The following is a 15,085-nucleotide window of genomic DNA, read 5'->3' on the forward strand; positions in this document are numbered from 1 at the left end:
TTTTATTTGAGTATACTTGGCATTACTACACACTTTTTATATGCGCGATAATCCAGCCTTTCTTTTCACTTTTCTAAACGCTGATAGCGGTGCCTTTATTTTGTCACGCCAGCCGGAAGTGCCTCTGTGTGTGCCTGTGTGCAGTTTGACAGTTGTGAATAGTGCAGGGGAGTGGAGAGACGCTGGGAGAGGACTCAAACACTCACACACACTCTCACACACACACTCACTCACACACACTCATCATACTCGCACACACACGCAACACACACTTGGAGGAAGAAGACGCACCAAAAGACGCACAAAGGTCAGCGGCTTTTTACTGATATTCTGCGCCTTTTTTTCTCTCCTTTCACTCAACGGCAGGAGAAAGAAAAAGTTTCCAGAAAGAGAGGAAGACAGAGGAGAGGAGTGTCGCTCGGTTTGAGCACGCAGAGACAAGCAGGCGCTCTTTTTGTCCTGGAAATAATTTTTCAGTTTTTAATTTTACGCGCCCTGCTGTCCCGGGGGATCCCTTCCTTGCGGGCTTTCCTTTTTTTGTTGCACAAATTGGCATCCAGGCGTTGTGTTGACAAACAGTGAAGAAGAAGGAGAACAGACAAGAAGAAAAGCTGGACCAGGGCGGACCAAAGGGGGCCAGAAACTCACCAGGTAGGCATTGGATATGGATTTAATCCTGCATGTTACCTGCTGCTCTTTTTATCATCAGCTCTGTCATATTGTTAGCAAGCAGGCAGCACCACTTATTATAGGAATATTATAGGAAATGCTAACTACATGTAGTAATATTACAGCGAAATAATATAATAGCACCATAGATATACGATAAGTCTCGATTGGAAAAGTGTAGAAATGCCTTAAAAGAATATTATAATGTGATAAAAATAGCTCAAACCGCCAAATGTGATTATAAACTCACTACTGAGCATCGTACACAGACTATAAGACTTCATGTGAATATTATAGAGATGAAAAGCAGCTATAACCACTCCTGTAATAATGTGCATATTATAGGAGCTATGAAAGGTGACAGTGTCATTGTAAACTGCTATAGCACCATAGACAAGTTATTATAGGAATAATCATTTGAATACAGTATCAGTTGCTCATTTATGCTGTTTTTAGCTGCTATTTATAACAGACACACACACACACACACCTACTGCATGACCACATGGTTTCCAGGTCACAGTGAAGATTACAACATCAATGTTCTACATTGAGAAATTGGCAAATTCCTCCTGAATCACAGTGAAGTCAAAGTATTTCTCACTTTACTGAGGGGAGGGCTGAGGTAACCCTGGTCTGCTGCGTGGCACTTCACCTGGGAAACTACACATCAGCCTGTGTGTGTGTAATCTTAGTGTGTGTGTGTGTGTGTGTGTGTGTGTGTGTGTGTGTGTGCCAGTGGTGCCATTGTGCCATAGCACGCCTCTCCAGGTGAAAAGGCGAACTCGCTAAACTCGCTTTTGTGAAGCAGGACTTCAATTAGAGCCTGCCAGTCACAGCCGCCTATTACGCACACACACACACACACACACACACACACACACACACACACACACGTCTGCTGTGATAAAACTGGAGTAAGATGGCAGGCTGTTAGATATCAGTCTGAGAGTGTTTGTGCAGACGGCTGTTGAACTGACGCGCTGACAATAAGCATTATTGAAGCTATTTCCTCAGTGAAGTGAATTAATCCAGTTTCTATTTGTAGAAACACAATGTGGAGCTTTGTAAAGCTGCAGCTACCAGGATCGTTTTTATTCTCCAGGCAGACGTTTGTCTCGGCAGCTGATGGACAGTTTACCTGCTGCACACACAGGAGTCTCCTTTCACACTGCAGCTAAATATAGTTATTCAGTTCACACATTACTTTATCGTGAAAAACCAGCAGAAAACACTTTCTGTGACAAAAGTGACAACCTCTGTTAGCTGTATTATTGGATTTAGGGCTGCAGCTAACAAGTACTTTCTTTATTGTGTCCATGCATTGTCAGAAAATAGAAAAGAATATTCCCCAAGAGCCCAAGATGACATATTTATCTAGCTTGTTTTATCCGAAAGAAAAGCATGTCAAAGAAAAGCATCAAATCTTTATTTTTAAGAGGCTAGAATCTGAGAATATTCTGCCTGAAAAATAGCCAAAACGATTTATCCATTATCAAAATAGTTGCTGATTAATCGACTAATCGTGAGCAGCAGGTAAATGCCTCTACACACTGTGCAATAACGGCGATTCTTGCAGGTTCACGCTGCGTGAAAGGGGTCTAATATTGTAGAATATTAGTGTGTACAAAGTGCTTGTCGGATCGTCGAACAGCGTCTGAAGCCTCCTCCTCTCGCGCCTTTTCGGAATTGAGGAGGCAGTTTTTGTAATTTTTTAACGAAACCCACAATCAAACACAGCGATTGGCCAGTACAGCATGTGGAGGTGTGAGAGTAGGCAGGAGCTTTCTTCGCTTATATACTTCTACTCCACCACATCTCACAGGCAAATGTCGTAGTTTTTACTCCACTACATTTATTTGATACCTTTAGTTACTTTGCAGAGTAAGATTTTACGTACAAAACAAAACGTTTATAAGTTCATCGTATATTTTGTACAGAAAATTAAACTACCAAACATTCACAGTGTGGTGTTAGTACTTTTGCAGAAGAAGATTGGAATACTTCTTCCACCACTGTAAATACCATCAATGATATATGGACTCCAATGAGGCGTCAGTGCCCATCTCGTCCATCTCGTCCATCTCGTCCATGTCTTTTCAAACTGAACTCTAATTGGTGACCTTTTGTCGAATGGTCATGTTTTCCACTTTATGTTTTCCAACTCGTTTTTGCTCAAGTTGCTTGTAGCATCATGATGCACATGATGAACTTCCTCCCTTGCATGACATTATTTTCCCACAGTGATGTTGCTGTGTCGCCACTTTCTTCTACAGCACTCGCTCTGGTGTGTTATGTTGTATGTAAACGCCTCACATGTGTTGACGAAGGCAGTCGTGGTGATTACTGATACTGTAGATGGAAATTCAGCAGGTTGAGCCACCGGAAAGTTGTTCTTAGGAAATAATGAGCGTATTTCTTGAGTTTCATCTTTGTGGTTTGGATCTGATTCTACTTACGAATGCTAACATCCCAAATATTTTCAATGAGAACAAGGATGAGATGTTGCAGCATCCTTGTTTTAATTACCTTGAGCACCTCATATATGTGGAAAACTCAAACTCACAACCTTAATTTTAAGACATTTCTGAGAGCAGATTTGGTTTATTTGAGGGATTTTTGCAGAACAACAGTTTGTAGCAAAAACAAACTTTATTCAAGAAGTGTTTACAGGTTTGTTAAGTGACTATTATTATTATTATTATTTAGTTGCTCATTTATTTCCTGTTTGTATTGTATTTCCATATTTCTGTTTTAGCGGCACTCAACAGCCACCGTTTCTCACAAGACCTTTGTGGGTTAAAGGTCAGCAGCTTGATGGAGCGAGTGGAACAGCGTAGACGTTTTTCTAGACAGCAGAATAAAGCTATGGATGTGGAAGACAGAACCAAGTTACGAAGACATGCGATCGCCTGGAAAAACCTCATGGGAGCTGTTGTTTGTTGAATGCTAACAAAAATTGTCGACTGGATCGTAGACCCGGTACACATTTCACTTTTTTAGAAAGACAGATGAGAGAGTTACAGAAGCTAGTTTGCGTCACAGTAACTCTACAGAACTTAACAAAATGGATCTACAAACATGTCACAATATGTTTCAGCTAAGGTTTTGTTGCCAGTCTGGTTTGTACGGATTTAGACATTGATCGACAATCCATTCTCGTATCAGCAGGCTGCTTGCAGGTCGGTGAATTAGCAAAAAGCTCTATTAGCAACGGCAGTAGCAGAAGTAGGATTTGTGGTTCTTGGTGAAATAAAACTCTACATATAGGTGATGATTTCAGTCTTCTCTCAGGCAGCGTTTGTCTTTGTCATTTTCCCGACTCAGTCAGGCTGAGTCGAGGCCTGCCTGGCTCCCTGGGCTGAGGCTTTCTGGGCCTATTCTGGGCGAGGCGAGCCCACCACCTACACATCCTGCAGGGGTGGAGAGAGGCATGTGGTCCTCCCAGCAACCCGGGCCTGCTGACTGCCACTCCTCTGTTAGCTAGGCCTCCGCAGGGCCTCACATGCACATAGGAAGAGTCAAAAACAAGCCTCTTTCAGACCTCCACTTTTGCTCAATTTAAAGTGACAAGTGACAAGTATTGACACAGATCTGAGTGTTTCTTTGCTTTGTAAGGGTTGAGATTGGAGACAGCGTCTCTTTCGAAGATAAATACTAATCTGACAAACTGACAGGGCAGCAAACAGCCAAACATCCAGAATAGACTTATTCACAGGCTAATGTACAATCTGCCTGGATGCATGTGGAGACACACTTAATAGTAATAGAGCTAAAATAGTAACAGCAGATTAAAAATACCTTGTTTTCAGCATTTTAATACTATGCGCATTCAAGCAGAATATGACATTAAATTACTGCAAGAAATATCTTTCCTCATTAGTATATCAATGCCCTACAAGTATGAGAAATACAAAATTAGCCCTGTAAATGACGGCTCTGTAGTCTGTAACCAATGCACCTACAGAGTCTCATGTTGTGTCTTTATCCTGCACATGAAACATGAATACTTTCAAGTCCAAACACCTGAAAAGATGTAGATTACCAAACAGGGTTAAAGCGGAAATCTTGAAAATCCTACCTGTGCCATTCATTCTAAAAATGAAAGGCACTCGTGGCGTTCTTGATGGAGAATTTCACCTTTTCCTGCACCTGCTGAGGCCTGATAAACTGCAATCATGCACCTGCCAAGAATGATATGTACAGTCCAAATATAAGTCATGTATATTTTCATAGTAATGTGTCTTCATGTCAGTTTATAGTAGTGATTTTGGTTTAAAACGAAGCATCCAATAAATAGAGTGGATTTTTGATAAAACATGTAAACTCAAGGTCGATTTTTACCTTTCTTCTTTTTTTTTTTGCTCTAAACTGCGTCTCAATCGTCCTCAGTTGATGGAATTTGCTTAGAAACTGAAGTGATAAACCTGAGTTAAGGTTCCTTTGGCTTTTTGGTCAAAGTTTCTCCAAGGTCAAGAACTCTCAATAGCTTTTATGTTTTGGTGGCTGCTAATTAAACATCCAGACAGAAAGAAACGTTCAGGTGCTACTTTGTTAAGAGCAGTGTGGATCTTTCTGACTTCTCCAAAAAGAACAATTTGTTTTTTTCTGGCCATTTAGTGCTCAGCAGGCCCTGCAGTCCGCAAATATTATCTTATCTGACAATTCTACATCTGAAGGAATAGACAAGTTACTCTGCTTTAAATCAACAGTTTGACATTTTGGAAAATACACTTATTTGCTTTGTGAGTGTGAGTTAGATGAGAAGATCAATACCACTCTCATGTCTTTCTGTATAAGAAGCTACAGCCAGCTGTCAGTTAGCTCAGCTTAGCATACAGACCGGAAACAGGGGGAAACAGCTAGCCTTTCTCGGTCTGAAGGTCACGAAATCCATCTAGTCCGGCAGATAACCTCCCGTAAAAATGCAACTTGTCTTCTGATTAAACAAATGATATAACGTGCTAATTAATGAGCTTCATAGATGCTGGTAGGTGGATTTTGTTTCCTTTGGATAGAGCCAGGCTAGCTGTTTCCCCCTGTTTCCAGTCTTTGTGTTAAGCTAAGCTAACTGTCAGCTGGCTCCAGCTTTAGAGTGGTATTGATCTTCTCATCTAAGTCTCCAGTAAACAAATTGCTTTAAATAACAACCTTGATTAGCTCACATTGTGACCTTATTAACCTCTTGTGCGTCCCCCCTCAGGTATGGCGGCGGTGTTGCCGAGAACCCTGGGTGAGCTGCAGCTCTACCGGATCCTGCAGCGGGCGAACCTGCTCTACTACTACGAGGCCTTCATCCAGCAGGGCGGCGACGACGTGCAGCAGCTGTGTGAGGCCGGGGAGGAGGAGTTCCTGGAGATCATGGCCCTTGTCGGCATGGCCAGCAAGCCGCTGCATGTGCGCCGCCTGCAGAAGGCGCTGCGGGACTGGGTCACCAACCCGGCCATCTTCAACCAGCCGCTCACGTCGCTCCCCGTCTGCAGCATCCCCGTCTACAAGCTGCCCGAGGGTTCTCCCACGCTGCTGAACGCGCAGGACCGATCCAACACCGCCAGCGTCAAGATGCCCAAAGCCATCGCCGCAGCCTGCTCCGACCCGGGGAAGCTGGATGTGGCACGGGACAAAGTGTCAGCCGGGTCGCCCCTGCAGGGCAGCAGCGAGGCTCGATTCTGGTCGGGCCACAGCAACGACAGCGAGCACAGCCTGTCGCCGTCAGATCTCGGCTCCCCATCGTCACCGAGAGACGCATTAGAGGCTCTGGACGCCGCAGCCGTCCAGTCAGTCCTGGAGTGTGTGGACAGGATGGCACCGGGACTTCCTAAGACAGACCTAGCTGAGGTCAAAGAGCAGCTGAAGAACAACAAGAAACTGGCAAAGATGATCGGACACATCTTTGAAATGAGCGATGATGACCCACGGAGGGAAGAGGAGATTCGTAAATACAGCGCCATTTATGGACGCTTTGACTCCAAGAGGAGGGATGGCAAACACCTGACGCTGCATGAGGTTGTCCATAAGATCAAATCCCTTCATGACAGGCTTCATAAATTAATTTCAGGAATCCTTTATGTTTCTGTGTTTTCCCTAAACTAAACTGACTCACTGTGTGTGATGTGTAGCTGACGGTGAACGAGGCCGCGGCTCAGCTCTGTATGAGGGACATGGCTCTGCTGACACGTCGAGACGAGCTGTTCGGACTGGCCCGCCAGATTTCCAGAGAGGTCACCTATAAATACACCTACCGCACCAGCAAGTAAGAGCATACGAATTCTGAGTCTGTCTTGGCTTTATCTTGAAGCTTGTATTTTACTGTGCCTACTGAGCAACTTTAGCACATCAGTTTCAATCAGGAAAAACGGTTCCAACTTATCTTAAATAATCCAAGAAATCTTTTGTGTTGAAGAGCTGATTTGAGATTTGACAATCAGCACTTATTTTAGGATGTCTGCCTTTTTAAATCAAACATGACTTTCTGCCAGATACATGGTTCAGGGCTTCTTTGAGACTTAAATACACACTAGCTGGACATTGGAGCCGACCCCAGCAAACCAGAAGTGTTTTTTTAATAAAGGCCTTGAGTTCTGATGTATGAAGTCCTGAATTGTGTTTCCTGATGCTTCTCTGCAGGTCTCGCTGTGGAGACAGAGACGAGCCGTCCCCTAAAAGGATTAAAACAGAGGTAAGGCCAGCAGTGAAACATCACACCACGTTTTGGAATTTTTTTTAGACCAAGCAAAATTGTGTGACATCTCCTACGTTCTGATTTTCTGTCGATGAAATTTGAGTTTCTGTGGTTTGAGCCATAGTGGCTGTCCCTGCTCATGCTGCCTGCCCAGTCCTTCTTCCTCTGCTTGTTCCAAGCAAACCAGTAAACCAGTAAAAACACGTCACTTCCTGTGTGAAAGAGAGGGTTTAGCAAATGGGAAAGATTTGTTTTCCAACAGTCTACAGTATATTTGAAACCATGAGGATCGCTGTCTTTGCAGCGTGACATTTGACCTCTTTACTATTGATTGCTGAAGCTCACTCATTTGTTAATTTTCAATATTTAAAATGGCTAAAATGTAAAGACAAGCTTGGCAGATGGAGCTGCTCTGAGTGCAGACTCAGAAACAGAACGGACGCAGCAGCAACAGCCTTGAACAGAGTACAAAGCCATCTCTCAGTGTTCGTCCCCTGACACACTTGGCTGAGAGTTTTTCTGAATGGCTCCTCTCAGTTTGTAAACCGATGATCGAAAACATGTGGTGGCTGCGAACTCTGCAGGGATTTTAACCGAGAAGAAGAGCTGCAGATGAAGCGACACCTGCTCACAAAAACTACTCTGAGCTCCCAAAAGAGGGGGGGGGTTCCTGCTAAATTCACTTTCAGGCCGCCGTTCTGCAGAAACAGAAAAACTCCCAAAAATTCCAGTTAGTTTTGTCAGTTGTTTTATTATCAAAGGAAATGCTTTGTATTGAAAATAATAACAGCAATGAGAGAAATAATATGTCCCTGATCTCACGTAATTGTCACTATAACTAACATTTTTTATATGAATTTAAAGTTAAATTATATTTTCTTATATACCTTCTCTACAATGCCAAGATTTTTTGTGTCATTTTTAGGAATATTGGCACAGCCCAAAAAGGTCAGGTCCTTAGTGTCCTAGTGACCTACTCTACTGGATCTCTTTTTAAGTACAAGGCTGACAGTGAACTAATCAGAAATATAAGACATTAACCTTTTTCTGTCTGTCTTTCTGACATCTTCAGGAGAACTTCTTCGACATCCAGGAGGCGCTGCAGGCCATCCACATGAGGCAGGAGATGCTGAGGGAGCAGCTGGCCTGCGCCAAGTCGAAAGGAGAAGAAACCGTCGGACGAAATCTGCAGGTAGGTAGCCGGACAAGATAAAATCCATGATAGAAGCTGTTGCTGTTTGATTTTGTTAAAACTCCCCCAAAATCCCAAACCTGCAGTTGCGTTTCAGAACATTAACAGTAAGATGTGAGGACAGTCAGGGAGGTCGGACGCGCTATAACAAAGTGAGGGAGTGACTCTTTGAAACAGAAGTGTTTCTAATTCTTGTAAATGTTGAGCTTATTTGAAGTCCAATCCAAGATGCAAATTGTCAGGACAGATGTTGTCTTTTACAAGCTCATTACCATGAGCGCACACACACTGTAGTTTATTTTGACTCAGTCCCACAAACGCCGTCCTGCTGCCCCAAATATTCACTCGAGCACCAAATGTGGATTAATCTGCCACTGACAATAGTCCCCAACAAATGCACTATTTCCCCTGTTGTTTTAAACTACACTTTAAATTAAACTATGTATTTGTGAGGTGTTTTTAAAGATTTACATCTTCAGTAGGAACCAATGGGCTGTGAGCTGAGAGCCACAGTACTGAGAGACAGACTAACACGTTTTTGGTTTTGGCCTTTTCATTGGTATTTTTTACAATTACAAAACATAAAATATTGTCAGCGTGTGCTGTATTTCATGAGAAAATATTAAAAATATAAAATGCTATATCTTGCAGTGTTAAGAAATCCTCCAAAACAAACCAGCTAACTTTCCACCAAACTCCATTGAAATTTGTCACGTTTTTAAGACATCCTGCTAACTGAAAATACAACCTTCTTGTTCGTAGTATAAAAAAGGTAATGCTGTATTGTTAGAGTGGTTTTACACCAAAAAGGGCCACTTACTAGCTTTGTCAAGAGCTTTCAAACACATCTCACGGCCTTCATCAGTGGATAGCTCATTTGTCTGCAGCCTAAAGCTAAGCTATATTAATATGAGAATCAGTAATGAACACAGTGTCTCTCTCATGCTCAAACAGCTGCCAGGTTGAAAGGATTCTCACCAATAGATATTGCGACAGACTTCCATGTCAGCAGATGTTTGTGGCAGCGGGATCCAGTTTGATCCCAGTAATGTTCTTTATTGGTTTCCAATGCCTCTGCTGCTGTGGCTTGTTCCTAATTAGAGCCGGCGTGTAGGAGGAAAGCTTTTTGATAACTCATTACGCAGGAAACATGTTCATGTGAAGTGTGTGTGTTTATGAAAAACACATGCTCCTTCACTTGTACATATGTCTCATCTCATGCATACTTGTGTGTTTGCTGGTTTATCAGTCAGTGTTTGTGCGGCTGCAATTACACTTGTCATTTTGATGTGATTTTTAAGAACTCACATTCAGAAGAAGAGATTTCATGGCTGCATTCATACCTCAGGCCCTCTGAACCGCTGCTCATATCAGACGCTTCACTGTGTGAGGGTGTAAAACACGTCCCATAATAATTTGAGCGGACAGTGACGTGCAGACTGACAATAACCAGATATCATTGCTGTTCTTATTCCTGCGCATTTCAGTCTTTACTTCATTCGTCAAGTAAGCTTAAAGATCTTTGTGGACTTTATATACTATATATTATAAATTGTTTGTGTCCATCAGATGCAGCTGGAGCGTCTGCTGGCCAGGCAGATGGAGATCCTGCAGGACGCTGCCGTCCAGGAGCGACTCCAGGCTCTGGACTGGAGGATCCCACCCGCCGCCTTAAAGTACCTCAACGACGCCCAGAACACCAACGGAGCTGCCGCTGACGCCAGCAGAGACAACCAAGGTATGACATTAGGAGTTCAAATACTGGTTAAATACAATAGACAACTAGAGGCCCTTTTTTCTTGAAAAACTGAAGCACATTGTTTAAAAATATGTCCAATAAGACATCCGGTTTAGGCAGCACAATGTAAAGACGTGGATGGCGCACTATTTTGAACTGCTATGTTCACAATTCCCGCCTATTTGATTCAACTCTGGAGGTAAAACTGCAGCTCAGAAATCCTAAAAATGGCTGAAAATGCTTCTAATAAAGCATAAATCTCACCTTTGTTTGGCTTGTCCAGGTTTAGTTTGTGCGTCTTTTTCTTTGCCAGTAATTGTCTCACTGCTGCCCTTAGTGTCCAATCAAAAGAACACATGCAGCTGTGGTTTGCAGTCTTCAGCTAATTTGTTACCCATTGTTGGCTTGAAGCTCAATAGGAAGCAAACAGACTGAATCGGAGCCTAATATGAGTTGATCTTTTTGGAGTGCGGCAGGCTAATTTGAAGAGAAAATGTATTTCATGTCATAAAAGCAGGATGTGTACGTGGTTGTGTGGATGGAAACAACACCTATAGGTGCTGATTTTCCACACCCAGCTGTGGCAGCTGTCACTTTCTTTTTCTTTTTTTTTTTTTTAGCTCTGACTTCTCAAACACAGAGGGAGGAAGAAGAGAGAAAAAAGACGCATCATTATTCAGGATCTTACTTCTCCTCCGGGCCTCATCTCATTTTCATCCCTTTCCTCCCTCACCCACTCCCGACAGCTCATTATATCGCTGTTCCCACAAATCCCACAATGCACCTGTAATTATCACGCCCACGCCTGTTTACCTCCAGCCAGTTGCCTGGAGGGGGGCGTCTCTCTCTCTTTCTGTGTACCTCTCTCTCTCCTCCCCCTCTTCTCTGCTTTCCTTCCTCTTTTTCTTCCTCTTGTCCCTTTTCTTTTTCATTTGTCATTTCTTTTCTTCTCCTTCTTGTCTTCTGCTTGTCTTAACCGCTCTCTACCCCTCAGTTTTTTATTTTATCCTGTCTTTTCCTGTGTATATGTCTCTCTTAAATCCCGTTTTCCCATGTTTTTCTCTGTATTTGGCACTTTCGTCTTCTCTTTTTTATATGCTCTCTTCCTAGCCATGTTTCCTTTTATGCACATTATGCTATCAGGCTCTTTAAATGCATCACCTTGAGCTGTGGGAATTTTCTGACATTTCATAGACAAAACGATGAATCAAGAAAGTAATGCAGATTAATCGATTTAATCAAGATTAAAATCCAAAGAAACTGTTCACATCCTCATAAACCTGATTTCGAGAAACCCACTGTAAATATGCTAGCTGAAGACAAGGATACTGTGGCATGTAAACATCTTATCCAGGTTTGTGATTACTGTCATCAACTCCAGTTGCGTAGTAGTTCGTTTGGAAATCAAAAGATCTGATGATAGACGATATACAAAGGAAAGTAAAAGTAGAGATAAACCTCATTGTCACCCTCATCTAACATTATTGGTGAAAAGCCAGAAACCAAAGTGGGTTCATCCTCCACCACTGAGGTAACCCAGCTGATACAGAAAAGGCAGAAAGTGGCTGTGCATGTAAATTTGATAATCTGTAAAGTAAATATCTGTATGTCAATATTAAGCACAGAGCAGTCTAGTGGTGCAGAAAATACAGTAAAATCTTCTCTCTCTCTCTCTCTCTCTCTCTCTCTCTCTCTCTCTTTTTCTTTCTGACTTTCTTGCTCTCAAAGGGTATAAAAGGCAAACACAAGGGATCAGCAGCTTAACTCGCACAAACACAGGCTTTGTTACCACCGGGAACATTGAACATGTCAAACAAAGCCAGTGTTAGAACAACATCTGGGCTGATGTTTGCTTTTATCCAACTGGATTCACTTCTTATTCTGTTAGATGATGAATCCCGTATGATGTGATATTTATTTGTCACTGATTGGTAAAAAAAAATCCTACACTGAACCTGAGGCGAGTTATGAAGTTCTGGGCACAAAGAGAATAATTCTGTTTGTTTTTTGTGTTTCTGTCTGTCCTCCAGATGAACGACCAATCAACTTGAGGGTGGTTAGTCAGAACATGCAGGAAGGCGACCTCCCATTGGGCAAGCAGCTAGCCAATGAACTGAAGCGCCATCACAACCACAACAACAACAACACAGATGAGACCAAAACACCAGCAACAGGTTAGTGATGTTAGACATCTGGCTGGAGCCATTTTCCGGGGCTTACAGTGGGAAATTAGGTAGAGGGTGGAATGTCTTGGTCAAGGACACTTTGGGCAAGAGTTGAGGTACATAAAATCTGAGAATTTGCTGCATTAAATTTGTTCTACAGGTTGCAATTTCTACGAGGCCTTATTCTGCATTATAAACCTCTTTGCTGATGACACCGTAATTTATCTTTGTCTTCATCTTCAGAAAACGGGACGTCGCAGCGAGCGTCCAGCAACACAGAGAAGAAGACCATAAAGTCAGAGCCGGAAGACTCCACATAGTGCCTCCTGCCCCCCCCCCACCTTCATTCTACTCACACTTGACAGTATGCAGTTATTACCCGTCAATAGATACTAAGCAAGCACAGCCACAGTAGAGCCTTAACAACCAATGTTGCCTCATGAATAGCATTTATTTTTATTTGATTTTGTCTTTTTGTTTTTTTGTTTAAAAGGTATTTGCCAAAGCACCTAGAGAGCATGTCGAGAAGCCCTTCAGTACTCTACAGGTCTTTGTCTGTTAATTAATTGTACAAGTTAGATGTACATGTAATTTAAGAGTAATCTGTTGCAGACATTTGTATACTCTTTACCTCTGCCTGGGTGGTATTTTTGTTGCTTTCTTTGGACAGCCAGGTTGCAGGCTGTGATGCCGGGGCTGAGTCTTAACTCTAATGTAGATTCAGAGACGAGACAAAAGCAGAAATGTTGGCTGTGTTGCCGCACGTCCACACTGTGGTGAGTTCAGCATCTTGGTAACACTTTTGCATGACTACCATGTAGCCAATGTTTTAAAGCCACCTTCCCGCACTTGTAGCTTAAAACTAAAGCTGCAGATGTTGCCAATGTTCAGTCTAAAATTTCAAATTCCAATATATTTCAAGCATCCAGTATTTCTCCTTCAGATTTTTAGCAACACCAGCGGCGGTCCTCTCGGGATGGCAATGCTTCAACTCCGGCCTTATGACCGTTTTTATGTCAACACAAAGTGCTTATTAATGCTTTATGTTGCCAGTCATCAACACATTATAGATAAACTATATTAACAAGCATATATGAGTATTTACTGCGAAAAAAAAAGTCAAATCAAAGTCATCAACACGTAATAATGGTAGACATACAAAGTGTTACCTAATTTTGAGATTCATGGCTGGTATCCAAAAATTCACAATCCATTTTCATGACTTAACAAGGCAACTAGGATTTTTGGCTACAATAAGAAGATCTTAAAACTTACCAGCAATACCCAAAGATTTACCAGCATTTGGCTGGTGGCTTATTGTCATTTCTCTGGCCGTCACCTGACATCTTCTGAGCCTCCATCATTCTCCCAAATCTAACTTAGGTGTCTGCATTTGTACTGTAACTCAAAACAAAGGTGAAAAGTACTGTAGGGAGAGTGAGTTAGCATTCAGCCCCTGTAGCAGGTTAGTTTTTTTTATCGTTCACTTCAAACGGGAAAACAGGAGAGGTGGGATTAATCCTTCCGTCCTCGCTCTTGTCTAGTGTATATTTATGGGAGGTAATTTAAGAAGAGGATGTATAGGAGCTGTTGTGGAATAACAGCAGGGGACCACTGTCATTCGTCTTGGCAGGATGGCTGGGCTGGCATGCCGGAGGCCGAGCTAATTGGTTCATTTCACTTTGTAATTTAGCAAAACACTGCTGTTGAACTGAAACCACGCATCTGCAAACAGGGAGTATTTCAGAAAAAAAGCCTGTGTGTTTTTTAGAAATGATCCAACAAGCTTGCAGCGGGCCCCACGGGTCGTAAAATCCACTCAATATGTTAACTTTAAACTGAAGACAGAATAAAATATTAAAGATTGCAGGTATGTGGCTTTTCAACAACAGCAGCAAAAAGCTAAATTCCTGTTTATTGCTGTTCTTCGTGGAGCAGCAGCCTGGGGTCTGTAAATAGTACCACAATAACAAATAGTGCTAGCCTAATCTCTCAACCAGGGTTCTCCTTTGTCAAGTGTAACTTTGCTGTAGATTTTTGGTGTCAATACAGTGTTTATGTATGTAGAGCAAAAACAAAAAAAGAACTTAAATGTCATTGAGGAAAAAATACAACAGTGTGAAAGTGTCTGGTATATAAAAACATGCTTTACATGATGATAATGTTGATTAGCCTTAGCTCTTAACAGTGTTTAATCCACCTGTGATGGCCATCAGTGCATATTTCAAAGATGTGTTTTTGCTGTTTAGAGGTAAATACATAACAAATAAGTGTTCACTGTGTTTTTATGTGTTCACCACACTGTGTAAATACGTCTGTTTGGTCCAAGATGATAATAACATCCAGACAATTTGGTCTAATCCCCCCCCCCCCCCCCCCACCCCTGCAGATAGTTTAGTCTCACTCAGAGTAATGACAGACCAATGCAATATTTATGTAAGTAATAAGTCTATTTGCATACTATATGGATCCGTCATTTTGTTATGTGCTCAGTAACTGTATGTCTGTCATGAACTTCAGGGTGGGAATTCACCTACAACTTGGGAAATGTTTGTGTTGTCTCACTTTTAGAATGTGGTTGTGTTTAAAGACATTGTATTCTTTTCACGAAATTCCATGAGGTTGTTTTGTTTCAAGCA

At 42.2% G+C, this 15,085-nt stretch overlaps 1 protein-coding gene across 2 annotated transcripts; it reads left to right on the forward strand.

The window, feature by feature from the left end:
• The first annotated feature begins 250 nt into the window (after nucleotides 1-250).
• LOC139306825 (NGFI-A-binding protein 1-like) lies at nucleotides 251-13,134 on the forward strand. 2 transcript variants are annotated; one of them, XM_070930779.1, is made up of 8 exons: nucleotides 251-651; nucleotides 5,873-6,675; nucleotides 6,789-6,922; nucleotides 7,297-7,348; nucleotides 8,424-8,543; nucleotides 10,113-10,281; nucleotides 12,312-12,455; nucleotides 12,690-13,134. In XM_070930779.1, the coding sequence occupies exons 2-8, from the start codon at nucleotides 5,875-5,877 to the stop codon at nucleotides 12,764-12,766; spliced, it is 1,497 nt and encodes a 498-aa protein (XP_070786880.1). In that variant the 5' UTR covers nucleotides 251-651; nucleotides 5,873-5,874; the 3' UTR covers nucleotides 12,767-13,134. The 2 variants fall into 2 exon arrangements, with proteins under 2 accessions (XP_070786880.1, XP_070786881.1); XM_070930780.1 differs by lacking the exon at nucleotides 251-651 and having other exon boundaries at nucleotides 5,871-6,675.
• Nucleotides 13,135-15,085: the final 1,951 nt, after the last annotated feature.

This window comes from Enoplosus armatus, chromosome 24 (genome assembly GCF_043641665.1).
Source record: "Enoplosus armatus isolate fEnoArm2 chromosome 24, fEnoArm2.hap1, whole genome shotgun sequence".
NCBI classification, from domain to species: Eukaryota; Metazoa; Chordata; class Actinopteri; order Centrarchiformes; family Enoplosidae; genus Enoplosus; species Enoplosus armatus.